General features: G+C 42.6%; 1 protein-coding gene across 1 annotated transcript; it reads right to left on the bottom strand.

The window, feature by feature from the left end:
- Positions 1 to 867: 867 nt before the first annotated feature.
- Positions 868 to 27,593, bottom strand: LOC311001800 (uncharacterized protein; the record flags this gene model as incomplete). Its single annotated transcript, XM_083992960.1, has 3 exons — positions 27,223 to 27,593; positions 5,430 to 5,677; positions 868 to 981 (listed from the first exon to the last, which is right to left on the bottom strand). Exons 1-3 carry the CDS (start codon positions 27,464 to 27,466, stop codon positions 868 to 870), a joined length of 606 nt encoding a protein of 201 aa, XP_083849086.1. The 5' UTR covers positions 27,467 to 27,593.
- Positions 27,594 to 27,987: the final 394 nt, after the last annotated feature.

Genomic DNA, 27,987 nt, shown 5'->3' on the forward strand with positions numbered 1-27,987 from the left:
ATATTTTATGAAGGTTGAAAAGTTCCTTAGTGTTGCTTTAATATAAATCTGATGCAACCCCAATCCTGTACTTTTGTTGACCATTTGAATACCTCTGCTTTTTATCCTCTCATTACCAAACCTACAAGAATTACAGCTACAAATAGAACTCTTATTGATAACATACTAACTAATTCAGTTGAGGGCCCGGGGATGTCCGGTGTTCTGCTTGCTGATCTTTCTGACCACCTCCCCCTGTTCCACTTAACACACACTGTTGCTCCTTTCAAAAAAGGCAAGCCAGCAACCTCTCATAGAAACTTCTGTCAGGCTAACATAGCTAAGTTCATTCTGTCCCTCTATGAAAATTCATGGCATTCGGTGGAGATGGAAGACGATGCCCAGAAAGCATATGATATATTTTTTAAATTATTTTCTAAATTATTTGATATTGCTTTCCCCTACCAGAATACAAAAAGGTGCCCCCAAAAATCTAAATCTTGGCTCACCAAGGGTCTAAAGAAATCAATAAGAAAAAAGCATAAACTTTATAAAACATACCTAACCAGCCCATCTCCACTGAATTTTAAGTCCTATTCCTCCTTAACAATGAAGTAAAAACAGAGTTAAAATGGTAAATATGCCCCAACACAAACGGAAAGTCATGTAGTCATTACTTTTATCTTCCAGTAGTTCAATGATACAACTGTTACTGTCATTCATTCACTTTAGGCTGTTTCCACAGACTGGTGCAAAACTGACTCATTGTTTCATTTTTCAGCTCCGTTTTGTTTGTTTTTTCTCTGCTTCAAACCATCATGGATGTAGCCTACTATGGTCTAAACGCGCACCACCGCTGTGGCGCACACCGAGCAGCTGGAGCCGCGTTCACAAAACAGACCGCGAGCTCGACTGTAGCCGCACCGAGACCCAGCGCCGCAGCGCGTGCTCTGGCCAGCGTGTCACGTCCGCGTCGGTCCCGACAGGACTCGCCACGACGCGCTGAGGGCAAAGTTTCACGGTACCGGAAAAAAAGGTTCAGTCTTCAATCAGCAGCAGTGAGCGAGCGGCGCGTTCCGCGGTGCACAGCTACACACTGCAACACACTGCAGCTGCTTGCAGGTGGTGCTGACGTCCCAGAAAGTAGATCATGTCTCTGTCTTTGATCGGGTCGGGATCTCGTAACACTAAGTGTTATAATAATTACCAGACAATTTCACAGAAATCATTTCAAACCACAGGGAATTCATGTGAAATTAGATTTATAAATTTTTTTACGTTTTAGTTTATTTTATTTTTTTAATCTCTCATGATCTTCCTGGTAGGCTACTGCGTACCGCCTCTGAATCTTTTAGTGGTACGCAGTACCGGACCGTACCGGCTTACTTTCACCCCTGGTTAGTAGCTAAATGTTTTGTCTTTTGTCATCAAAAGTCATTTGTCAGTGTTGATTTTGTTGTTGTTTACAAGAGAACAACTGTACAGATGCTGAGGCATCACTAAAGCAAAATATAAAGGAGCAAATTGCACTGGTTCACCTGAAAATGACACCCGACACAAAAACCTCTTTTTCTCAAGATTTTGGTGCCAAAATGGCATTTTGGGCTAAACTAACCTATATTCAACCGCCAATTTCACAAGACTGGAACAAGATAGAAACAAACAGTTTTTTTTGCTGGAAAGTAGAGACCCTCATCTTTCCTTTGATGGGTTGAATGTGTATGTACAGTACATAATATATGGTGGGTCTACCAACATCAGTCAAAAAGCTGGAAAATGCCTGGCAAGCTGGAGGAAGCTGCTGTGAGAATGGCTGGCAGTCAAAGAGTTAACTTTGTCTCAACTTAATATTTTGTTGCATAACCTTTTAAGGTAATCAAGATAAAACACCCCCACCCCCACTGACAAGTAACCATCAATACTACTGTTACTCTTTAGTAGAACTTGTTGAGTGTGTCCAACATGTCCTGTTATACATGACTAGTGGTTAAATTCTTAATTATAAACATATGGTATAACTCAGTCATAATATATAGGCCTACTACTTGTAAAAGTCAATTCGTCAATCCATCAGAAATCCTCACAATCATGAGTATTTTTTCTTCATTGTTTTCATTATTTTGTTAATAAGTGTCACCTGCGTTACACAAGGACTGAATTCTGATTTAAAAGTGGAATTAGTGAATATAGCCCAAGTTCCAACAGAAATAGGCCTGCTACCACCAGGCTAAGCTTAGGCTCCAGTAGCAGCCAGCTTCCTCCAGGCCAAGCTCCAGATGCAGTCAGCTACCAACTCACCAGGCTCAGGCTCCAGTACAGTATAAACAGTATAAACTTTGTGTTTTTGCATGAAGTCACTCACCTCAGACGTTCCAGAGGTTTATACTGTACACTATATGAGTTTAGCGGTGGGTCATAAGGATTCGAGTCATGTACCATAGATATTTGATTGTTTTTTGAGTGTTTGTTGTGGTTGAAAAAAGTGTCCCCATACTTTAGCGTTGTCGCTAGCGCCGTCTAGCCATGGTGTAACTCCAGTTTGCCTGCATCAATTTTAGTCGCGTTTTTTGCTCCCCCCCCAACACTGGGTGACCATCAGGACAACGATTTAGGGGTCAAAAATGATGAGAATTCTCCTTTAATGTTTCTCTTCATAATTAAGGTCTTTAATTCTAAGTCTCCTGCAGTCAGAAAATATACAAAACATTAACTTAGGGCAATAATTCATGAACCCCCTCATCTTGAAGTTACAAACAAGACGCGTCTAGGTGTATGCCCTCTACTGGACAGTCTGACAGGACTTTCTTCACTCTTCCGTGGGGGTTAAAGAGTAACAATGCAAGAATTCCACCTTAACTCTGCTCCATTTTCACTTCAATTAAAAAGCTTTGAAGTAATTGTAATGGTTAAAAACAGACTTGTAACTTGTTAACCACCAGGAGAATGGAACTCTCTGCCTATAGTCTCTCTTGGCCGATAAAGATCAGCGCCTCAGTCTGACCTGGTGTCCCTGATCTGAGGCCTGTACTGCGAAGGAGGCTCAACATAGCCAGGCTTTGTGTATATGATGCAGCTCAACAAAACATCAAGCCCTGGTCAGACTTAACACAGTACTAAGGTGGTTATCAACTTGGTTGTTAAGGGGTGGTGTGTGGCGCAGTTAAAGCGGCCGTCCCATGTAGAGGCTGCAGTCCTCACCGCAGGCGTCCCCGGTTCGAGTCCCGTGTCGGGCAGACCTTTCCTGTATGTCATTCCCCCCTCTGCCTCCCCTTTCCTGTCTATCTCTACTGTGTACTATCAAATAAAAATAAAAATATAAAACTTGGTTGTTAAGTCCGGCTTTGTGATCTTTGAGAGGGGGAATGACACACAGGAAAGGGCTGCCCGACGTGGGATTCGAACCGGGGTCATCTGCGGTGAGGACTGTAGCCTCTACATGGGGCGGCCGCTTTACCGACCACGCACCGCACCGCCCCATGTCATATGATTCTAATTCTGCAAATGGACCAGCCACAGCCACTGAAGACAAGCAGGTTGTTTTAATGCAACGATACAAAATAGCGTGATCACAGCCTGAAGCAACACTTTGCTGCAAATATGACGAAGAAGAGGCTGCTTTTAATTCCTGACAGCTGAACATTGGGCTACTTTTAAATACGAAGCTTTATCCATTTAAACAAAATAAAATAGAGCAACAACTGTCATTTTTAAATTGTGTTTTGTAAGAAGATATTTAAATTTAAAATGAATGAACCGACAATTTGTTCAGTAACAAAACAAAAGATGTTTTCACTAAGTACAAATATACCAGAAAGAGATTATATAGAGTTTATTACACTTTTAGAAAAAAAAAAACAATGAAAAAAAAAAACACAGGCAGTCCATTTTTTATCATGTTGTCATGACCTGTTACAGTTCAGTTGAATCACTCTGTAGCCTCACTTACACGTATAACTTAAAGCAGAAGTAAGCGGAATGTTTGTGTTAATATAAGTCTTAAATAGTTATATCTTCTGACAGCAATCACTTACATAGAGTGTTTGGTCCGAAACACGGGTCTGTCAGTCACTCTGCTCTGCTGTAAGCCGAGGAGAAAACTTTCCTTGTATCCTAACAACCTTTATCCAATGAGGAGAGAGAACGGCATAAAGGGCTATGTGTGCAGCCAAGGGATGCGCGTGAATGTGGTGACGTAGGGATGAGGACCAATAGATCCATGACGAGGGCGAGGGCTGCTAACTCCATCGGCTGACAAAAAGTTAGCCAAAATGACCGGATCGCTTACTTCTGTTTTAATACAATAACATGTATTTGAGGTAGTAATTTTCAAAATGAACAAGCCGTTGTATAGAAACAATTTCAGAACTCAAACGAGCTTTAAATGTTTTACATGTGAAATTCTTTTTCACTATATTGTGATGCACTGTTACAGCTCAATCACTGCAGCCTCACACACTGCTGCTGTCTTCAGTAACATTCCTGAGTTTACATGCACTCATATGTCTTTTCTTGCTGGAAGAATCTGAGAATCGACGGCCACAAAAATTACAACTAAATGGTTTCTTTTCTCTATGGGTCCTCATATGCTCTTGAACATGATGTCGTCGTCTAAATTCTTTGCCACACGTAGCACACTCAAATGGTTTCTCTCCTGTATGGATTCTCATGTGGTATTTAAGATTCGTTTTTCGACTAAATTTTATACCACAGGTAGCACACTTAAATGGTTTCTCTCCTGTATGGGATTTCATATGTCTCGTGAGATTCCCTAGTATGGAATATGTACTCCCACACACACTACAATCAAAGGGTTTAATGTCTGCGTGAACTTCCACATGCTTCTCTAGATCATCATGTTTGGAAAACATTTTCCCACAATCATTACAACCAAATAGTTTTGCTCCTCTATGGCATTCCATGTGCGACACAAAATTCATTGGCTCCATAAAGGTTTTTCCACAACCACTGCAACCAAATGGCTTCACTTTTGAATGGACACGTGTGTGTTGTAAACAATTTTTCTGCTGGGTAAATCTTTGTCCACAAATAGCACAATCAAATGGTTTTTCTCCTGTATGGACTCTCATGTGTTCCGTAAGACGCTGTCGTTGTCTAAATTTTTTACCACAGGTAGCACAGTCAAATGGTTTCTCTCCTGTATGGACTCTTATGTGTCTCTTTAAATCCGAGGTTGATTTAAACATTTTCCCACACTCTGAGCAGCAGTGAGACTTTTTACCAGTCTTACATTCATCACTTACATGAACAGCTTCACTGTTCAAACAGGACTCAGGTGCTCTGGTTTCTCCCCAGTCATCATCACTGTCATCAGTCTCAGAGGACGACTCTGAGACCTCATCATCTGTATCTGGTTGAAGATCTTCAGGTTGATCTGAGTTCCTGGCTGGTTCAGATCCTCCACAGTCGTCTCCATCAGCCTCTATCTTTACCTCTATCTGTTCAGCTGAGCTGCTGGATGGAGGCTCTGCCTCAGTTTGTCTTTGATGAGGTTGTAGGGACTGAGGTTTCTCCTCCTCATCCTCACTCTTTACCTCAACTGAAGTGAGGGGGAACTCTGGAGTGGTAAGTAGTTCTTCCTTTTCTTCTTTAATATGTTGACTCTCTGGGTTCTCCTGATCCAGACTAGTGGTCAACTCAGGAGGATCCTCTGCTTTTATCATCAACAGGTGCTGATCACCTGCAGAAACAATGAAACACACATCATGAACAACAGTGTCTTCATACTGTCACTCATATACACGCATGGACAAAATTGTTGGTACAATTGTCACTAAAATAACTTGAAACTTACCAAATGAATAAAGTTAGTGAATGAAAATCAGACATTGCTTTTGAATTGTGCTTTAACAGAATTATTGTAAAAAAAACAAACTAATGAGACTGGCATGGACAAAAATAATGGTACCCTTAAAGAGGAACTAAACCCCTAAACCACTTTTTTCTGCTGAAAACAAATATATTTGGGTATAAGGTAGTAGGCTAGTGACAAACTGTCAAAAAGGGCTTTAGTTTTTGAGATACCCCTACCGGAGGTAGAACAAAACCTAACAATGTTTTTCCTCATCTCCAAGGTCTCCCATATATGAAATGGATTCTTAGGTTAAAATATTTTACTGCAAACATTGTTAAATTGATACATATTGTCATACACCCCAAACTTAAAAAAGAACAAAAATACAGCCTGGCCGTATGGGAGTTAAGACACATAAACTCATGTAGATTAATAACACAAGGTCTGACAGCTTTGAAACTTGACATAATTGTGGCCAGGAAGTTCCTTTACCTATTAGAAAAAACTGGATGTGAATATCTTGATGTGTGTAACATATAGAGACCTGTAAACACTTGCCTTAAATAAGCGGACATGCAAAAAAAGAATATATATGCAGAATATTCTCATTTACTTTGTAGTTGCTCAGCCAGGGATTGTCATAGAAACACATATGATGGCTTGTTTGAAAGATGGAGTTGTGCAGAATCCAGTGATACCAAATATGTGACTATAGCATGCATAGTCAGCATAATACATCACCAAATGTATGAGGTGTCCCAAATGAAATAAAGTGAAACATTAACATAATCAAGTCTCCACAGCCCATTATCAATGGTGACAAGAATGTTGACCAGTTCAATCTTACTGCAACCTAAGCAAGTAACTTTGGGTAAGTGCTACTCTTTTTTATAATACATTAAATAATAGCATATTTCATGATGACACCTTATATAGTTCATATGGAAACAAATATCCAGTAGAATCAGTTTAAATTGAAATAGAGCACCTCAAAAATAGGCCCACTTGAATTTATTTTTAGTCAAGTCATTACTGCATAATGGAAAATAATTCTGATGTTGACCCTAAATTTTGTAAGAGCCGCCCATTGCCATTTGCCATGAAGTCAAGAGTGGATGCTGAATTAGATCGACTCGAGAAGGCTGGTACGGTGAGTGGGCTGCGCCAGTGGTGCCTGTAGTGAAAAGAGACAACATAATTCGGCTGTGTGCCGATTATAAATTAACAGTAAATCAGGCTGCCACCACAGAGACCTATCCCTTGCCCCGAATTGAGGAGCTGATGGCGGGACTGTGTTTTCAAAGATCGATCTTGCCTCACCATATCAGCAGGTCCTTCTAGAGGATGAGACAAAGAAACTACTGGCCATCAATACACATAGAGGGTTATTTGTGTACAATAGACTGGCTTTTGGTGTTAGTTCAACATCTTCCATTTTCCAAAGGATTATGGAAAATCTAATGAAAGATCTGGATGTTGTTGTCTATTGGGATGATTTGTTAGCTACAGGAAAAACTGAACAAGATCATCTGAAAAAGCTGCAAAAGGTGCTGCAGAGACTCCAAGAGAGAGGCTTGAGAGTCAAGAAAACCAAATGCGAGTTTGGTAAATGCAGATTGAATACTTAGGACATGTTTTGAACAGCCAGGGCATTCATCCATCTTCAGACAAGATAAAAGCAATCAAGGACGCACCAGCACCATCCTGTGTGAAAGAACTGAGAGCATTTTTGGGGTTAGTGAATTAATATGACGATTTATGAATAACCAAAGCACTGTACTAGCTCCACTCCATAGGCTGTTAAAGTATGACGGGGCATGGGTGTGGAAGAAACCAGAGCAGGCTTTTGAGGAGTACAAGAAGTTGCTAACAAGTGACAAGATTTTCCTGCACTATGATTCTAACCTACCCCTCACTCTGGCTTCTGACTCCTCAGCTTATGGTATAGGAGCTGTCATTCAGCATGAGAGGCCAACAGGAGAAACCCGTCCCATTGCTTAGGCGTCACGGACGCTATCCCCTGCTGAGAACAAATATTCTCAGATTGAAATAGAAGGACTGGCATTGATTTTTGGAGTGAAGTTCCATCAATATTTATGGGGAAGGAAATTCAAGCTTGTCACTGATCATAAGCTTTTGCTGACTCTTTTTGGAGAACACAAAAGCCTGCCCACCATGGCTGCTGCCTGGATTCAAAGATGGGCAATCATCCTCTCTGCTTATGACTATTGCATTGAGTACTGTGCTTCAGAAAAACACAGCAATGCACACGGACTGTCAAGGGTTCCTTTACCTGACACAAGCGATGTAGGGACTGAAGCCATAGCGCAGAACATTCATGCATGTTCTATGAACTGAACATTTGATGCAAGTGCCAGTGGATGCTGATCAAGTTGCACGTGCCACATGCACAGACAGGGTGCTAGCCAAGGTTCTGAAATACATTACGAATGGTTGGCCTGATGATGTGGACAATAGTCTGAAACCCTTCCACACACGCAGATATGAACTGTCAGCTGAACGTGGATGTGTACTCTGGTGCACCAGGATGGTTTTGTCTGAGAAGCTCAGAAAAGTTGTGTTGAAAGAGTTGCATTCTGGTCATCAAGGAGTTGTGAAAAGCTCTGGCACGCAAATATGTATGGTGGCCTAGGATTGACACGGATGTAGAGCAGGTCTGCAAAGCCTGTGAATCTTGCCAGATGGAACAACAGATGCCTCGGCAGGTGCCTTTACATCCTTGGGAGTTTCCAGGCCAGAGCTGGAAAAGATTACACGTGGACTTTGCAGGCCCCTTCTTAATGTAGGTCCCACCTTCATGACTGTCGTAGATGCCTACTCCAAGTGGCTAGAAGTATTCAGAATGCCAAGCACCTCATCACAAGACCAAGGAGACTGTTCGCAGCATATGGTCATCCGGAGCATGTTGTAACAGTTCACGTCTGCAGAGTTCAATAACTTAATGCATCAGAATGGAATTCTGCACTCTACAAGCACCCCAGGCCATCCTGCTTCACAGAGCGATATGTGCAGACATTTAAGAGTGGAATTAAGAAGCTTTCTCAGACTACACTCGACGTTGAAGACAAGATCTCTGTGTTTCTGATGCAGTATTGCTGTACCCCAAACTGCACCACTGGTCAGTCGCCTGCGGACTTGGTTCTAAACAGACATATGCAAACTCGCCTGGACCTGATGCATTCTGACACTGCAGTCACAGTTCGCAGAAAGCAGTACATGCAGAAGTTCTATCATGACCAGCGGGCAGTGAGCAGATCTTTCTCTTTGCAAAATACGGCAGGGGGGGGAGAGAAGTGGATTCCTGGAGTGATAGAGCACCAAACAGGACCAGTGTCCTACAAAGTGCAAGAGACAGACACAGACATAACATACAGGAGACATGGGGATCAGTTGAGATCCCGTGTCACAACTGATGGACTCATTTTGGATACTGACTGTACAACCTCTAATACTGACACTTCTACCCAGCCAAGTGTGCTCCAAGACAATGTGTCAGCCGGTGCTGATCTTCTGCATATGGACAGTGCAGAGGTGCCAGCAGCATCTCCAATGCTGCGCCACTCAGCCAGAGAAAGGAAGCTGCCTGAGCGCGATGTGCAGGTTGATTGTTCTTTACAAGCAGGTTGACACTTGGACTAAGTTGGTCAATATAATAATAATGTAACTACTGTTTTGGTACAGAATTAAAAAAAAAACTAAAAAAAAGCAAGACAAGGGAGTTTGTTAAATTAACTTAAAGACATTTGTATGAGTTTGTATGGTAATACAAGGCACTGATATTTTAAGTCATGGTGTAACAAAAGTGTACTTTCATTTAAAAAAGGGGGGGTTACTTATCACAACTCACTACTGTGATGTATCAGATTTTGAGTTTTGTATTCTGTGTGACCGTTGTGCCGTTGTTATCAGTGTACCAAGGAATGCTGGGATATGTATGTGAAGTTCCGGTTTTGCACGAGCTGAGTAAAGGTGCCATGTGCAGTAAGAGTCACTGCGTCCTGTGCGTTATTAGGGAAATACACAACACTAACACTATTATTTTCCATTATGCAGTAATGACTTGACCAAAAATAAATTCAAGTGGGTGTATACAGTATATATTTAAGGTGTTCTATTTCAATTTAAACTGATTCTACTGGATATTTGTTTCCATATGAACTATATAAGGTGTCATCATGAAATATGCTATTATTTAATGTATTATAAAAAAGAGTAGCACTTACCCAAAGTTACTTGCTTAGGTTGCAGTAAGATTGAACTGGTCAACATTCTTGTCACCATTGATAATGGGCTGTGGAGACTTGATTATGTTAATGTTTCACTTTATTTCATTTGGGACACCTCATACATTTGGTGATGTATTATGCTGACTATGCATGCTATAGTCACATATTTGGTATCACTGGATTCTGCACAACTCCATCTTTCAAACAAGCCATCATATGTGTTTCTATGACAATCCCTGGCTGAGCAACTACAAAGTAAATGAGAATATTCTGCATATATATTCTTTTTTTGCATGTCCGCTTATTTAAGGCAAGTGTTTACAGGTCTCTATATGTTACACACATCAAGATATTCACATCCAGTTTTTTCTAATAGGTAAAGGAACTTCCTGGCCACAATTATGTCAAGTTTCAAAGCTGTCAGACCTTGTGTTATTAATCTACATGAGTTTATGTGTCTTAACTCCCATACGGCCAGGCTGTATTTTTGTTCTTTTTTAAGTTTGGGGTGTATGACAATATGTATCAATTTAACAATGTTTGCAGTAAAATATTTTAACCTAAGAATCCATTTCATATATGGGAGACCTTGGAGATGAGGAAAAACATTGTTAGATTTTGTTCTACCTCCGGTAGGGGTATCTCAATTTTTGGGGGCCATTGTCACTGGACTATAGTGTTGTCGGTTGATTCTGGTCCAACTTTTGACATTTTAGTCAAAATATTTCAATTTGGTGTATTTTGTAGTAAAAATGTAGAGTGACTGCCCTCTATGGGTTGAAACACGGCTATTACAATCAAATTTTTCTATTGGCTGAGATCGAGGCAGATGACGCTTTGGAGGCAGCTTTCGTCACCGGCCACTAGCTCCCCGACCAATCAGCACTGGCTGCTGCCTGCCGCTAACGGTTGCTAGGCACTCTAGCTGCTCTGCTGCGGCTAACGGCTGCTAACAGCTGCCTGAATGGGAATCGTTAGTGCGGCCGGCCGCCGGCGCTGACGAGCCGTTAACGAGCTAACGAGCCGGCGGATCAGCTGTAGATGCTGTGTCACGGCTCTGGCGTCCTCTCCTAGTAGTGTCTGCGCTACTAGTGCTGTTAGAGCCGCTCGGGGCGCAGGGGGGAGGGGGGATCGGAGAGTGCTCAGGAGCCCCGCCCATAATCAAGGCATTTTTTGAATTTCAAGCTTAGAGCACGTCATCCAAAACTGAGGGGTTTAGTTGCTCTTTAAAGGGACAACGAGGAGTTTTGGAAAAGCGAAGCGTTTTCACACTACATTTATGAGCCTCCGCGTGCACCGTAAAATTATTTTGACCGGCGCAAGACGGACTCATGTTTTCATTCATCAAGAATTAAAGTCAGAGGTTCAAAGAGGTTCACATACCGTCGTAGTTCCGACCATAAACGGCGATTCAGCTGCGTTATTCTCATGACTCGTTGCAAAACCGAAAGTAAAAAACGCTGGTCGGCTCGACCAGCATCTCCGCCACCACTAATAATAACAAAATAACGATAGAGACAAAACAATATATTTATCGAAAATGGGCCCATTAACAAGTGTGGGTAGCGGAGATTCATCCACATTAATGTGAGACTTTTTTATAACCGAATAGAAACTCCTCGTTGTCCCTTTAACTTTGTCTCAACTTAATATTTTGTTGCATAACCTTTTAAGGCAATCAAGATAAAACACCCCCCACCCCCACTGACAAGTAACCATCAATACTACTGTTACTCTTTAGTAGAACTTGTTGAGTGTGTCCAACATGTCCTGTTATACATGACTAGTGGTTAAATTCTTAATTACAAACATATGGTATAACTCAGTCATAATATATAGGCCTACTATTTGTAAAAGTCAATTCGTCAATCCATCAGAAATCCTCACAATCATGAGTATTTTTTCTTCATTGTTTTAATTATTTTGTTAATAAGTGTCATCTGCGTTACACAAGGACTGAATTCTGATTTAAAAGTGGAATTAGTGAATATAGCCCAAGTTCCAACAGAAATAGGCCTGCTACCACCAGGCTAAGCTTAGGCTCCAGTAGCAGCCAGCTTCCTCCAGGCCAAGCTCCAGATGCAGTTAGCTACCACCTCACCAGGCTCAGACTGCAGCAGCAGCCACCCACCAGGCCAGGCTTACGCCGGGCTCCAGCAGCAGCCAGCTTTCGCCAGGCCCTGACTCAAGCCAGACTCCAGCAGCAGTAGCCAGTCTTCCACCGCCCTGCTACTAGCTGGCCCAGGTAACTGCTATAGTGGAAGGCTTACTTTAACTTGTAATCCATTACTGATCCTCAAAGGATAATTTCGGTCATTTTTGACCCCTAAATCGTTGTCCTGATGGTCACCCAGTGTTGGGGTGAGCAAAAAACGCGACAAAAATTGATGCAGGCAAACCAGAGTTACACCATGGCTAAACAACGCTAGGGATAGCGACAACGCTAACCTATGGGGGCAATTCTTTCATCCACAACAAACACTCAAAAAACAATCAAATATCTATGGTACATGGATCGCATCTTTATGACACACCACTGAACTCATTAAGTGTACAGTATAAACACTATAAACTTTGTGTTTTTGCATGTAGTCACTCACCTCAGATAGCCTAACTCTGAAACATCCTGGAAAGACATTACTATCCGATCGCAGAGCGCCTGCTCTCCCCGCTACAGAAACAAACACTTTTTCCTTGTTGTGATGATTTCTTTACAAAAATAAATGGTAGAGCAGTGCAGTGGTAATGTCCAAAATATCTTGACCATTTATTATTGTAAAGAAATCACCATAATAAGGAAAAAGTGTTTGATTCTGTGGTGGGGAGAGCAGGCGCTCTGCGATCGGATAGTAACGTCTTTTCAGGATGTTGCAGTTAGGCTGTAGGTGGAGGTCGACCGATTTTTAAAGGCCGATATAGTAACGATAGTTTGGAGCAGGAAAATGCCAATAGCCGATTTGGGACGGTGGAGATATTTTCTGGCCAGCACAGCAAGTCTTTGAAGTCTCTCCTCATTTCTCAGGTGGGCTTCTATTTCTTGATGCGGAAAAAGCGTTTGATCGCTTGGAATGGGGATATCTGTGGAAAGTCTTTTTTTTTTATTTTTAATTTGGTCCAAATTTTATTAAAATGATACTAGTTTTATATTCTAATCCTTCTGCAAGGGTTGTCACAGCTGGGCAGCTTTCTGATCTTTTTAGTATAGGTCGCGGTTCTAGACAGGGCTGCCCAGCAGCTCCTGCCATTTTTAATTTGTCGCTTGAACCGTTAGCCCAATACATACGACAAAGCACATTAGTTGCTCCAATTCAAATTGGCTCCACATCACACTCCATTTCAATGTATGCGGACGACACACTTGTTTACTGTAGCAACCAAAAACGTAATAACAGCCAATAACGTAATCATTTTGGCCATTTTAAATGTAATAAAGCCAATAATGTAATTACGTGCCAATAATGTAATAACATTTTTGAGCCAATAACGTAATAACTTTTTGCCAATAATGTAACAAGTTATTACATTATTGGCTGGTTATTACGTTATTGGCCTAGTATTAAAAAAACCTTTGAAAATGTAGTAATTGGTGCCAATAATGTAATAATACATAAATATGACTGCAATTCTTGGAAATAAAAGGCTCTTTTGCAGTTTTGTGCAGTTTGCTAATCAAAAATAGGTATAGTGGATGACATAGTCGTCATATTTATTCATCCAAGACATGTACTATCTTTCACCTCTCTCTCTCTCACTTCTACCATGCTTAATGATATGTTTGTAGTAAATAAGCATTGTAGGCTATCAACAACCTCCAAAACATAACCAAACTTGTGTATTGAATGATACAATGGCCAGCCAGTTTATGTTTCAGTCATGTATACAGGCATGCAAACTGGTCAGGGGTGAAAAAGGTGACAAGGGTACGCGGACGTGCGCGCGCGAGGAAAAGTGAATTTCGTAGTTTGTGTTATAAGTGCAACCAAAGGCATTTTGAATTAATAAATACACTACAAAATAACTTACCATATACAAACATTTATTGGTAAACAATAGAAAAAAAAACTTCATAAGGATCAACAGTAGGACTATTTACAGTTCAACATCATAAAAAAGTTCTTTTTTTTTTCTTTTTGGCCTGCACAAGGACCTCACAGGCCCTCTTCCTGTGCTTCGCAGCGTGCCTCAGCCTGGCCTGCTTTTCCTTGTCTACAACCTGTGCTTTGAGTGTTGTCGCACTGTGTAGCATCCTCCACTCCTAAATCTCTCATCCTGAAATAAAGACATGAGACACATAGAGTTGCAAATAATACAAAATATAAATCATAACATAAAATAAAATTCACTCAAGCGGTAATTTTTATCGATCGATCAGCTGTGTTTACACAGAGCGATCGATCAGCTGTGTTTACACAGAGCGTGTCGCACTCTAACCGCTGCTGTTTAGGTGGAGTGGGTGCTTGCGTGTAGCGTGTGCTCGCTGTGACTCTGGAGCTGTGTCCCAGCTGCAGCCTGAACTGACACACAGCTTCGGACTCGGATGCTGCGTTAGCTAATGTTACCTTAGCTCGCCGTCATGCCGTGCTCTGACCTGTCTCGTCCTCTTCATGGAGCGTGTTTGATTACATGTAGGACGCTAGAGGGCACCGAGTGCTTTGTTGTGCTCTGTCTTTCAATTCAATGAAACTTTATTGATCGCTAAAATGTTATGGGAACTGTGTGCCGTTGTAAAACCTCACCAGAGGGAACGGAAAAGAACGGAGTAACGCAGCGTTCGGTAACGGAAACGGAGTTACTGATTTTAAAAAAGCAACGCGTTACGTTATTAGTTACTGAAAAAAGGTAACCCAACACTGATCATCAGTCAAATTTTAGCATTTTAGCTTCAGAAGAAACTGTTGATATTAATTCTTACCTTGCCGCAATTTCCACCGAGTGGGAGATACGAGGCGGGGGGAGGGAGGGAGAGGGAGAGAAGGGTTCGCCCTCCTCACTTCTGATTGGTGATGGGGCTTCTCTCACACGCCACTCTTGTCAGTCATTTGTTGTCACGAGAAGAGAGTGGCCGCAAATAAATCTGTGGTCCGGGTCTTGTGTTGTTTTGAGGTTCACAGTCCCACTCGCTAGTTGACATGCTCGGCTCGGCCCGAGACCCCCCCCCCCCCCCCATCAAATTTTTTCTCCTCGGATCTACGCGATTCAGAAGAATGACCCATTTCGATTTCAAAACGGCGAATTTCGCCGAAAGGTGGCAAGTTTGCATGCCTGTGTATAACTTCCTGCCTCAGACAAACCATTGGAAATAGGCAATGTGAAATGTGATAATTCCAGCATGGCTCGGAGGAGGAATGGCGTTGATTTGGTTTTACCATTGATTTTTTTTTTTAAATTAACATTTAGCCATCATTTTTCCAACGATGGTTAGCATTAATTCCAGAACACCCAACTGAAGTTCGGTAGTGTTTTCATTCACAAATGTAAAAAAAAAAAAAAAAAAAAAAAAAACTTTAACTCTTTGACTGCCAGCCATTCTCACAGCAGCTTCCTCCAGCTTGCCAGGCATTTTCCAGCTTTTTGACTGATTTCCGTAGACCCACCATATATTATGTACTGTTACTACATACACATTCAACCCATCAAAGGAAAGATTAGGGTCTCTACTTTCCAGCAAAAAAACCTGTTTGTTTCTATCTTGTTCCAGTCTTGTGAAATTGGTGGTTGAATATAGGTTACTTTAGCCCACAATGCCATTTTGTCACCAAAATCTTGAGAAAAAGAGGTTTTTGTGTCGGCCGTCATTTTCAGGTGGACCAGTACAATTTGCTCCATTATATTTTGCCTTAGTGATGCCTCAACATCTGTACAGTTGTTCTCTTGTAAACAACAACTAAATCAACACTGACAAATGACTTTTGATGACAAAAGACAAAACATTTATCTACTGACACACACTACTCCAGCCTTTTTTCTTTCTTTTCTTTGAGTTACAACTTTTTCTTTCCTTTTTTTTTAGTGTGTGTGCGTGTACGTGACGTGTGCGTGCGTGTGCATGTAGGCCTACGTGTGCGTGTGTGTGTGCGTGCGTGTGTGACTGTGTGTGTGCGTGCGCGGATCAGTTCGACAGGTTTTTGTAGCCGAAACACGGCACTTTAGATCAGATCCAGCTTCCTCTGGTCAGCAGGCAGCGGTCTCACTCACTCTCTCTGTCTCTCACACACACATCTACACACACACACACACACACACACACACAGCCTACAGCTCTGGCTGACGTGCCCCCTGAACCCACAGCCACAGACAGTCTGCTCACAACAGACACTCCCACCATCTTTAGCTCCGTTTAGCTCTCCTCACGTTCGCCGGCGCCGTCCGCTCCGCTCCTCATCCACACTAGATCGCGGGATTTTCAAGCTGCTATCCGAGTGATTTCTCGCAAAATCTGGCGACTTTCCAAACGCTCTTGACGACTAACGACGAGCGATCAACGGGGTTGTTGTTACTAACATTTGTGCTTTGTATCACGGAGCTGCACGGAGCTTCGACGAGCTGCCGAGCCGCCATGAGCCCCGCCGCCGCCCCCTAAGCTCTCACCGGCGGCCAGAGCGTCACGGAGCGGCGCCGCTGCAGTCAGACACCCGCCCGCTCCGTGAGGGGGGAAAAACACACTATATTGTTTATATCTCTCAATCCAAATGTGTTTTTCTGCACTTTATTTTGATGATACAAGTCTGATCTTCACAGAGGAGTAGGGCAAGACATTCAACATGGCGTTGCCATTAAAAAAACGCTAAGACGAGTTATCTCGTCTTTGGCAGACTACGCTTGGATTCGCTAAGACGAGATAACTCGTCTTTGGCAGTGAAAGAGTTAAAGGTAGATGTTTATATTGCTCCATGCTAGTGTTGTCACGATACCAACATTTTGGTACCGGTATCGGTACCAACATGTTTTTCGATACTTTTCGGTACTTTTCCAAATAAAAAGAGAACACAAAAAATGTCATTATTGGCTTTATTTTAATAGAAAATCTTAGAACTATAACCTATGCATCAGTAATCAGTAAATCAGTAAACAGTTACTGCTGCTGCAGGATTAAATTTCCATCTATATTAATCTGACCTCTTCCTAAATTAAAACATTAGTGGTCTGAATGTCAACTTGTTTTCTTTGCATTATTTGAGGTCTGAAAACACTGCATCTTTTTTGTTATTTTGACCAGTTGTAATATTTGGGAGAAATTGTTATCAGTAGTTTATAGAATGAAACACAAACGTTCCCCCCCCTCCTCTCTGCATAGCGCTGCTTCGCTGTGTGTTCACTCACTCACAGAGAGAGAGAGAGAGAGACCATGCATGCCAGTGGTGGTGCGCGGTAGAAACGAAACGTATCCACCAGCAGTGTTTGCATTAATTAACGAGTCTGTAGCGGCCCGTCTCTCTTATGCGCGCGCTGGCACACACACACACACACAGATACACACACAAACACAGGCACATGGACAGGTGGCGCTGTAACGGTAAGAAAAAAAGGCACCTTGCTTCGTTTGTGACTCGCTCACTCGCTCGCCGCGGCTCAAATTACAATGCGGCGACTTCACGCGGCGACGTCACCACTGCCGGCGGCGCAAAATGAAAGTACCGGTCCCATCTAAGCGCAGTATGGTACCGTTTTAAATGCCTCAGTACCCCGGTACCACTCTAGTACCGGTATACCGTACAACCCTACTCCATACAGTATAGACTTTCACAGTATTAATATAGAACCTATATGCTGCTTTATCATGGCTGTAAAAAAACAAACAAAAAACAACAACATCGAAATGTCACTTTATCCAACATGGGACATAAACTGGCTGGCAGACACCATTCAATACACAAGTTTGGTTATGTTTTGGAGGTTGTTGATAGCCTACAATGCTTACTTCTTCCGTTTGCAAACATATCATTAAGCATAGTGAGTGAGAGAGAGAGAGAGAGAGAGAGAGAGAGAGAGAGAGAGAGAGAGAGAGAGAGAGAGGGAGGAAAGATACATACATAAATAGATACATATCATGGATGAATAAATATGACCACTATGTCATCCACACCTATTTTTGATTAGCAAACTGCACAAAAACTGTAAAAAAGCCTTTTATTTCCAAGAACTGGAGTCATATTTATGTATTATTACATTATCGGCACCAGTTATTACCAGCCAATAATGTAATAACTTATTACATTATTGGCAAAAAAGTTATTACGTTATTGGCTCAAAAGTTTTATTACATTATTGGCACATTATTATATTATTGGCTTTATTACATTTAAAATGGCCCAAATTATTACGTTATTGGCTGTTATTACGTTATTGGCTGTTATTACGTTTTTGGATGCTACACTCACCAACCTACAACAGTCTCTCCCAAGTATGCTGAAAATTATAGAACACTTTGGTACACTTTCTGGTTATAAGATTAACTACTCTAAGTCGATCCTACTATTGTTGAACACGGATTTGAAGAAATTAAAAATCCAATCCTGCATACCGGTGCCGCAGAAAGCAGTATATTTAGGTATAGAAATCAGTCCCTGTATCCAGGCAATAGCGAAAAATAATTACTCTTGCATTTTAAAAAAAAAATGAAGGATGACCTTGAGAGATGGGCAGCACACTCTCACCCTTCATCAATGCCTGCCCGTATAGCTACAATTAAAATGAATGTGCTCCCACGCATAAACTTTGTAAGTTCTATGCTCCCTTTACCAACCCCAGCGGGGTTTTGGCAGAAACTTGACTCAAAGCTTAAAAAGTTCATTTGGAATGGGAAAAAACCTTGCATTAAATGGTCAACATTACAACGAGATAAACCCCAGGGTGGATGGGCTTGCCTAAATTTCAAGTTATATCATTGGGCGTTCGTGCTGCGTTCCTTGAAACACTGGTTTGATGCATAGGTAACTTCCCCCTGGAAGACACAAGAACAGGAGCTGATTCATCCTCTAAGACTACGGGATGTGGCTTTCTCTGGACTCAAACATAAGAAATGTTATTCTCAATTTGGCCCGATTATATCATATGTAATACAAACTATGGTGAATGTAGAGAAATATATGGGTTTTAAATCAAAATGGCATAAACACCTATTTGGCATAACGCCAATTTATTGACAGGTGGCGAACCATTCATCTCACAATTATGGGCTCAACGTGGCATTTGGACATTGGGGGATATCTCGGGCCGAAATGCAATTCTGGATTTTCCAGATCTAATGTCCCATTTCGGTATCTCAAGAAACTCACAGTTCCTCTATTTTAGAGTAAGGTCACTGACTCCACTCGCATCTCTACCCGTCTGTACTCGGTTTTCCACACACACAGGTCTGTTTCTAGCTCTGTATGAATGGATGTGCGTCTCGCGTGCAGACGCAACTGACAAATAGACGGACAAGCAACAACTTAATTAATCATCATTTAATTATTTTATTTTGAAAATTGACCGGATTCTCTCGTCTTTTCTGAGCCCGACTTCCTGTCTGGTATGTCTATCCAGCTTGACAACAGCGCTCACGGCTCGTGTGAAAAATAGAACAGACGGTGAACTGAAGCGCTGCAGCGGTGCCCCACAACCCGAGATGTGCGGCCAGAGAGGGACGCCGAAGCGCGCCGAAGCGCTGCGAAGCAGAGCGGCCGCGTCCCTCCAGTTCACACCAGCCGCTGATTTCTCCGTGGCGGTCGCAAGCGCCTCTGCTCCTCAGCTGTTGTTTACTCACATAGAGCTGTTTTTTTTTACATCATGGATAAGTAAATAACCTAATACCTAATTATAATGCCGTGTGCTGTGGGTCAAACAACTCCCTCCACTTCGTCTCTGCCACTTCGTCACTTGTCTGCCTCTCTCTCTCGCTCTTTCCCTGTTTGTTTGTGTGTTTTGTGTGTGTGATCTGAAACTGCCTCCGCTCCAGGGCGCTGCGCTTCGGTTCCTCACCTGACCTAATGGGCTCTATGCACAGCTCCAGCACTTCCTGAATTTAAGGCAGGTCCTTCATTTCCTGTCTTACATTATTGGACACACTGATTAATCCAGGTGTGTCTGACCATTTTGACTACTCAGACACCTGGATTAATCAGTGTGTCCAATTACACATTACATTTATGAAACGCACTTCACCAATAAAAATGTGGATTTCAAATCTTCTCTTCTAGGTGTATTCAATTGATTAGTCATGCAATACAATTTTGTAATGTCCTAGAATTTGAATTCTTTATTTGGGTAACTTTAGCAGATATGAGATTAAAATGCGATTAATTAGATTAATTAATTACAAATTCTATAATTAATTAGATTAATTTTTTGAATCGCCTGACAGCCCTAATTTGAACTATGAATGGTCATCATCAGACTCGGAGGAGGACGAAGGGAAGAAAAGAGGCCTGGATACATCAGCACAAACCAGGTGTGCTGATATGACATCAGCCGACCTCGACAACTTAGAGAAGAGCAAAAATGAAGCTAACACTGTAAGGCAGACAACCTGGGCTCTGAACTGCCTTCAGACCTGGATGAATCTAAAAAATATCCAGGTCAACTTTCAGTCGATTAAGAAGACCGAGCTGAACACGGTGTTGAGGCAGTTTTATGGATCGATCCGGACAACTAAAGGGGAGCTCTACAGCATCAGCAGCTACCTTGGACTTCGGGCTGGATTAAATCGATACATCAACGAACCTCCAGTTAGCCGTTTGTGGAATTTGATGCAGGACCCTGAGTTTACATCAGCTAACAATGTTTTCAAAGGAGTCGTCAAAGAGATCAGAAGGGCAGGGAAGGACAGAACAACACATCACCCCCCAATCTCACCTGAAGACCAGCGCATCTTAAAATATTCGGCAGCGCTGAGTCAAGACAATCCTCAAGGCTTACTGAACAAGGTCTGGTATGATGTTCAGTTGCACGCAGGGGCAAAGAGGGGAATCAGGACCTCAAACCTGACTCATTCATACTGAAAAGTGCCGACAACGGAGCAAAAATATTTCACAATGTCGTTCAATGAGGAAACAAAAAATCATAAAAACCCGCTGGAGAGAGACAGAGAAAACCGGAGGGGCGCTATGTACGAGGAGCGAGGAAATGCGCTCTGTCCGATAGCGTCGCTCGCAAAATATTTAAAGAAAATTCCGCCCAGTGCAAAGGCCCTGTATCTGCAGCCGAGGAGGGTAAGGCCTTTACCTTACCTATATGTACCTGGATTTGTGGATCACAGCCTGAGTGGAAGTAAGACAATTATCAACATCAGCCACTGAAAAAACAAAGTTACAAGGTGCTGTGCAATAACAACAGAAATAAAACAGGTCAAATACAATTTCCTGGCAACAACATAATAAAACCACCTGAGAAATAAAATTGGACTTAAACTTACAGACTTATGGTAAAAGGAATGAAGCTAGCTGAGCTTCCAGACTTAAGCTGTACTGCTCACACTCTACAGCTTGTAATCAACGATGGCCTTTCCAGTCAGAGAGCTGTGCTGGACATTATTGCCACATTGAAGAGCTGTGCAGGTCACTTTGGTCACTCCGTACTGGCCAAACAAAGGCTGAGAGCAATTCAAGGGGAGCTTGGCCTCCCAACACACAGCATCATCCAAGCTGTTCAGACTCGCTGGAACTCAACATTACACATGCTGCAGAGGATGTTTGAGCAGCGGCGTGCACTGAATGTGTATGCAAGTGACCATGGTCATATCAGCTGTCCATCGGCTGCACAGTGGGATATCGTATCAAACGTGATTGAGACACTGGAACCACTTGAGGAAGTGAGACTGGAAATGAGCCACTCAGATGGCGCATTTCGCTCTAAACTCTGTAAATATATAACTTTAGCAACATTTGAAACATTTTCAGGCGAGAAAGTAGTCGTTTAGATCCCCAACGTGTTGAAAATCTGACAAAATACCAGCTGTTTACAATTTTGTTTCGACGAAGTCAGCGTTACTAAAGCTAGCCGTAGTGAGCAACGCACTTCCGGTTATTTTCACAAAATAAAATACCCGTTGCCTTTTATCATAAGGAAAGCCAATACGATAGAATTGGTGTTTTTACTTTGTAAACAGGAAGTGAACCTACCCTCGCTGTAGCTAGCTTTAAACCGTTAACGGCATTTAACCGTTCAATATGCCTTACCGGAGAGTCTTGCCAGCTCTGAGATCGGCCTGGTTCATTGTAAAACATTTATTTATTAATGTAAATGTGGTGTTTTCTGTGTGTACAGACCCCAAGGCAGTGCTGCTCTTCTGTCTAACCACAAACAAACTTCTGCTACAGCCACAATTGTTAGATTTCATCAATGAGACCAACATTTATCCCCTAAAAAGAGTTTAACCAGCCGGTGGTAAACCTCTAAAAGCCATCGGGTAAGTTAATTAGCGGTCGTTTTCTCCTCGGGGTGACGATGGTAGGCTGGCCGGCGGAGCACGTCAGGAGCCGGGCTGCTGCCTCTATGATGTTGCGGTCGCTGCTCGGACCTGGAGCTTCACTTCTCCCAAAAACAAAAATGACACTCATCGGCCAATCAGTGGAAGGCAGTCGGCTGACGTCACGTTTTAGTAACGCATCGGCTCGCTTGGAACCAGGGCTGAGGTGATACCAAAAGTGTACCTGGTTGCAGGTACTGCGTGCTAGTGGAAACACGCAAATAGCGCGCCGAGCCGAGCCGAAGCGCGCTAGTGGAATGCGCCAAGAGTCTTCTGCCTCATGCGTAATCCCCAGTGTATCTGTTCTGAAACTGATGCTGCAACATAAGGGTCCATCTTCAGCAGGCATCAAAACCTTGCGGAAGACCATGCTTGACAACCTGACAAGGCGATTCTCAAAGGCAGAGGACACAAAGTGTTTAGTGTTGGCAAGTGTCCTTGATCGCCGTTACAAGGACAAGGCCTTCACTTCAGCAGAGACAGTAGAGAAAGCAAGACTGGCTGAAACAAGAAGCTCCACATGACATGGCAAAAACAGTGGAAGAGACTGGTGAAGCAGAGGATCCAGCAAAAAGACAGAGACTCCAGACTAATCCTCCTCCAACTCTGGTGGACAGTCTGTATGCTAAACTTCTTGGAACAGCTCCCCACACAGATGCAGCCCAATCCAGATTCGACACTGAGCTGGAGTGTCAGCTGAAATTGCCAGTGGTTCAGAGGAGTACCCAGCCTATGGAGTGGTGGAAGAGAAATGAGGAGAGACTTCTTTTGTAATCAACTTTTATTGATTTTAACCTCTTCATGCAGAGGCCATTTTTGGCAATTTCCACCTGTTTTTGTATCACTGCAATTAAAGCTTTATAACTACAGAAGTACTAATCCCACAACTATGGTTTATGGCTTAAATGAAAGACAACCTTTGTCCCTTTACATCTATAAAATATTGAATTGAGTCATTCCATAAAAAATTGAGCTTCTGAAAATTCTTTTTTTTTTGGGGGGGGGGGGGGGGGGACTAGTTTGAAATTTTTGGTGAAAAGGTGATATTTCAAAATCCTAATTATAAAACAGGTTGAATTTTACATATATGGTTCACACACTCCCTGTCCACATGTACCAAATTTTAGGTTGATATGTAAAACTACTGAGGCACTATAGAGTTTTTCCAAAGAGTGTCCCTTGGCGATGTCCAGTGTGCCAAACCTGTCCAAAATTGTCCAGTTTGGCTAAAATGCACACTGCAAGATTTTAGTGAGATTTTTTTTCCAACAGATAACCTATTGGGGCCAATCACAAACTTGATGGCTTTTAGGAACACTAGTTACGTAAAATGCCATTTGAAAATGTAATTTAGGGGGATGAATATTTGGTGTCCAAAACCCATCCAAACAGGAATTTGACCTATTTTCGCCTGTATTATATTGTTATTTAATAGGGGTGTGACGAGATCTCGTCCCACAAGATCTCGCAAGATTAAACTCAACGATATTTCTCGTTGTGTTAAAAATCTGTCTCGCAAGATTTTTTTTTTTTTTTTTTTATGTTAAAAAATGTAAAGCAGGGTTTGCACTACCAGTTACCATTACTTTGCACCCCTTTCCACACAGTTATAACTCTACTCGACTTGGTTTAGGCGCTTTTCAGTCACAGCTGAGTTCTTCATTCCTCCTCAGTAAAAACGAAACTTATCAACCAAGCGCATCCAGCGCCAATTAACGACTCTGTGGCGGCCGCGACGCTCTCTCTCTCTCTCTCTCTCTGGCGCACACGCACACACTCACTTACACACACACACACACGGGCACATGGACAGGTCGCGCTGTGACAGTAATAAACATATGCGCTAGACCGTCGGATGTGGGAGGGAGGGAGGGAGGGGGGCGGGTGGATCCGAGTATCCGAGTAGTGAAATGGCACTGGGGGGGAGGGGTTGTTGCCACTACTTAAAAAAAATCCTAGAGGAAACACTGCACATAATATTATTTGCACTTGAAAAAAAGAAATAAATATTTAATTTTATTTAATTTATATCGTACACACCCCTATTATTTAAGCAATATCACACGAGAGGGGGTGCTGTGATTATCTGAGGCACTCGGCACGCGGCCTCGTGCCTACGACCGAATCACACCCGTGCTGATATACAGTACAATAGCACGACCTCGAGTGTGATATTGCTTTTATACAACAGTGCTACGAGCGCATTTTATTAGTTAAAAGTAATAAGAAACAAGCGATTATAATTTGTTTGTTTATTTAATATTGATCTCTGCTGGAGTTGATGTTGATCTGATCCCAGACCAGTGGACCATTGTCAAGTCCTATCTCTACAAGGAGTCAACGACCTTGGAGAGACTCACCTGGTCTGAAGTCAACCCGGAAGCTGAGAGGATCGTGCCCTGACATCCTGGGCCTTGTGGATCTGGTGTTATGCATGCCAGCATCTACAGCGGACTGTGAGTGTGGGTTTAATGTGATGAAGATGGTGAAGTCTGACTGGCGGTCTAGTCTCAAGTGTGAGACAATGTCTGACCTGCTCACGGTCCATCTGTCCTCTCCGTCAATAAAAGATTTTGACCCAAGCCCAGCGGTCGAGCTGTGGCATGCTAGCAGCTTGAGGTCACGGAGACCAGACCTCATGGAAACCCCAGCTGCTGCAGTGGTGGAGGAAGTGGAGGAAGCAGAGGGGAGTGTCTGCTCCTCCTCCTCTTTTGAGGACTCAGAGCCCTAGTCTATGCTCTGTGAAAGGGTTTTTCAATCATTGTCTGACCTTGACATTACAGTGTAATGTAGTTTGGTTTCTGTTAATTATTAGTGTGAATGCTGAAGGCATTCACACTAATTGTTATTCTGTTCAGCCATTTTCTTTATACTTATTATTCTTACGTCTTCCGCTCTTTTTCGGTATCTAACTCCTCCTTCATACTTTGTGCTATTTCATATAGCTATCATATATCAAAACGTGCAGCTTTTTCAGGACATTTATGCTATATCTTTTCTCTTTCATACTATTCATAAAAAAAATTTAATATTTAACTTTTTCTGCAAATTCTTTCCCATAGGAATGCATTGAAAACGTCTTCAAACTTTTAAAATCTTCTTACTTCTTTGAACCTCTAAAACTTCAGCATAATTTCTCCCACAGACTCCATTTGCCTTTTAAACTGTAGACAAACTTTTAATCTATTCACGTATAACTCATCTTATTGATATCTTCAACAGTTTCAGATATTTGGCAGTTTTAAAATCATTAAAATGTTTGACAAAATCCAACTTTATAATGGTTGTGTGTTGCGTCTAACGAGCAGGGCTTAAGGCCCCCACATGCTCACGCGTATTGTGCACGTACTGTGAGCAGCGCGGACTCCGTGCGCACTGTCCGCGGACATTTGAGCTTTCATAGTCGGGCGTACAGCGTCACATTAAAAACAGGTCGATGTGAAGATTTCCCACCAAGCAGTCTATTGTGTGACACCGAGTACGCGCACGTGGAGTCCGCGCGGTCGTAAATATTGCGTTGTAATATTCTAATATATCCGAACGAATTACGGGTCATTCAATATTCGTTCGAACCTCATTTTTCTAAAAACTGACAGCCCTACACAGCACGTTGGCCAATCAGGGACCGACTGGTGCAAAGCCCCGTCACTACACCAACTTGCTGATTGGCTGAATGGGGTTGTCTGTCAACGCTACTACCAAAGATATTAAACCGTCTTTGCTACTACTCCCGCCCAGCTCCCGCCCACCCCAAACGCTTACAGGGGGGATGAAGCCAGACTCTCCCGAGAAATGAAATGAAATGCATTTCCGCGAGAGGCTGGTTTACAAGGCTAGAAATGACCCCCTTTTCTAACTTGCGATTCTGAGAAAAGTTTTTGCCCTACAAACATTTAATGCACATCAAAATACTCAGGAAGGTCTCCTTGCCAGTTGGTCTTTACCACATTCTGATAAGAGGTAGGCTATGGTTCTCTTTTTATGGGCTGTCGTTAGGAAGCTGCACCGAACTCAAATCTCTCTGCTCTGCTCTGCTCTGTGTGCAGTTGGTCCAGCTGTAGGAGCCAGCTCGTTATCAACGTCTATAAATAGAACAGGTGCAGGTGCAGCCTGGCCGCTCGTTAAGCCCCACACAGACACATGATAAATCAGACTGACAGAGGATGTCCCACAGGAAATGAATTCAGTCAGTCACGCACAAACACAGGCATGCACACTCACACTGACAGACACACACAGACGCTCACACACAGTCACACATGCACGCATACACAAACAGACACAACATTGTGCCACACAGTAAAATGTAAGCAGTTAAAAGTCACCATGGTAACTTCTGAGGGCAGGCTGCCACACAGGTGTAATCAATCAGATCATTAGGGAGAGAGGAGTTTTGTGGCGCTTATCAACAATTTTACTTTCTGCACATGTGTACACACACACACACACACACACACACACACACACACACACACACACACACACGTGGGGAATATAACAATTTACTGTCGATTTAGGTGATTTACAGAGCCGCACTAGGGCATGAAGTAAACTCGTTTGTTGATAATAACGAGTATTGAAAGCCCAAGTAATAAAATAATAATAATATTTTCCTTTTTTTTTGTAGACTTACTGGTGTATTTGCTGTTAGCCACATAATTAAAAGATCTGCCTACAACTCTTTCTCTGCAAACCGCCGGGACTCTTCATGTTCATGGATTTAAAACTGAATCACTAACCGGTTTTGTGGAGGACGACCCGAGGCTGCAGGAGAACATCCAGCAGGCTCCTCTGCCGCTCGATCTCCTGTCTGAAGCCCGAAGCCTCCGCCTCGAACCCGGCTACGGCTCTGTCCACGGCCGCTAAGATTTCCTGGGAGACGGCGGTGAGTCTCTCGGTAATGAATCCTCTCAGATCCTCGACCTCAGACATTTTACTCAAACTCTCCGTTGTCCCCGTCGAACGATTTGTCTCCCCAACCATACATCCATGCCCCAACCGCGACTCTCTTCCGGTTTGGGTACGTGCACAAATCCGGGTAGAAACTGCGACAACTTCAATAATGTTCAATAAACACTTCGACAACCACAGACTCGGGTTGTGAGCTCTGTTCGGGGCGCCATGATATCTCTCGTCTGCTCCAACGAGACCCTCCTCCTTCTCTTTGTTGTTTCCGGAAGTGTAGACGCGTCCAGACTATAGAGTATCTTTGGTATTACTGCCCTCTACTGGACAGTCTTATAGGACTTTCTTCACTCTTCTTGTTCTTCTGTGGGGTTTAAAGAGCAATGCAAGATTTCCACCTTAACTCCCTACGGTGACAAATAAATTACTACTACTACTCTGCTCCATTTTTACCACACGGTAATTAAAAAGCTTCAGAGTAACTGTGATGGTTACCGGTAAATTAATGACTTGTAACTTATAGGGAGAATGAAGGCTCTCTGTCTTCCATAAATATCAGAGTCTGGTCTCGGCGGCACAGCAACACAAACACAAACCTT

The sequence above is a fragment of the Trachurus trachurus genome, assembly GCF_905171665.1.
Source record: "Trachurus trachurus genome assembly, chromosome: 3".
NCBI lineage: Eukaryota > Metazoa > Chordata > Actinopteri > Carangiformes > Carangidae > Trachurus > Trachurus trachurus.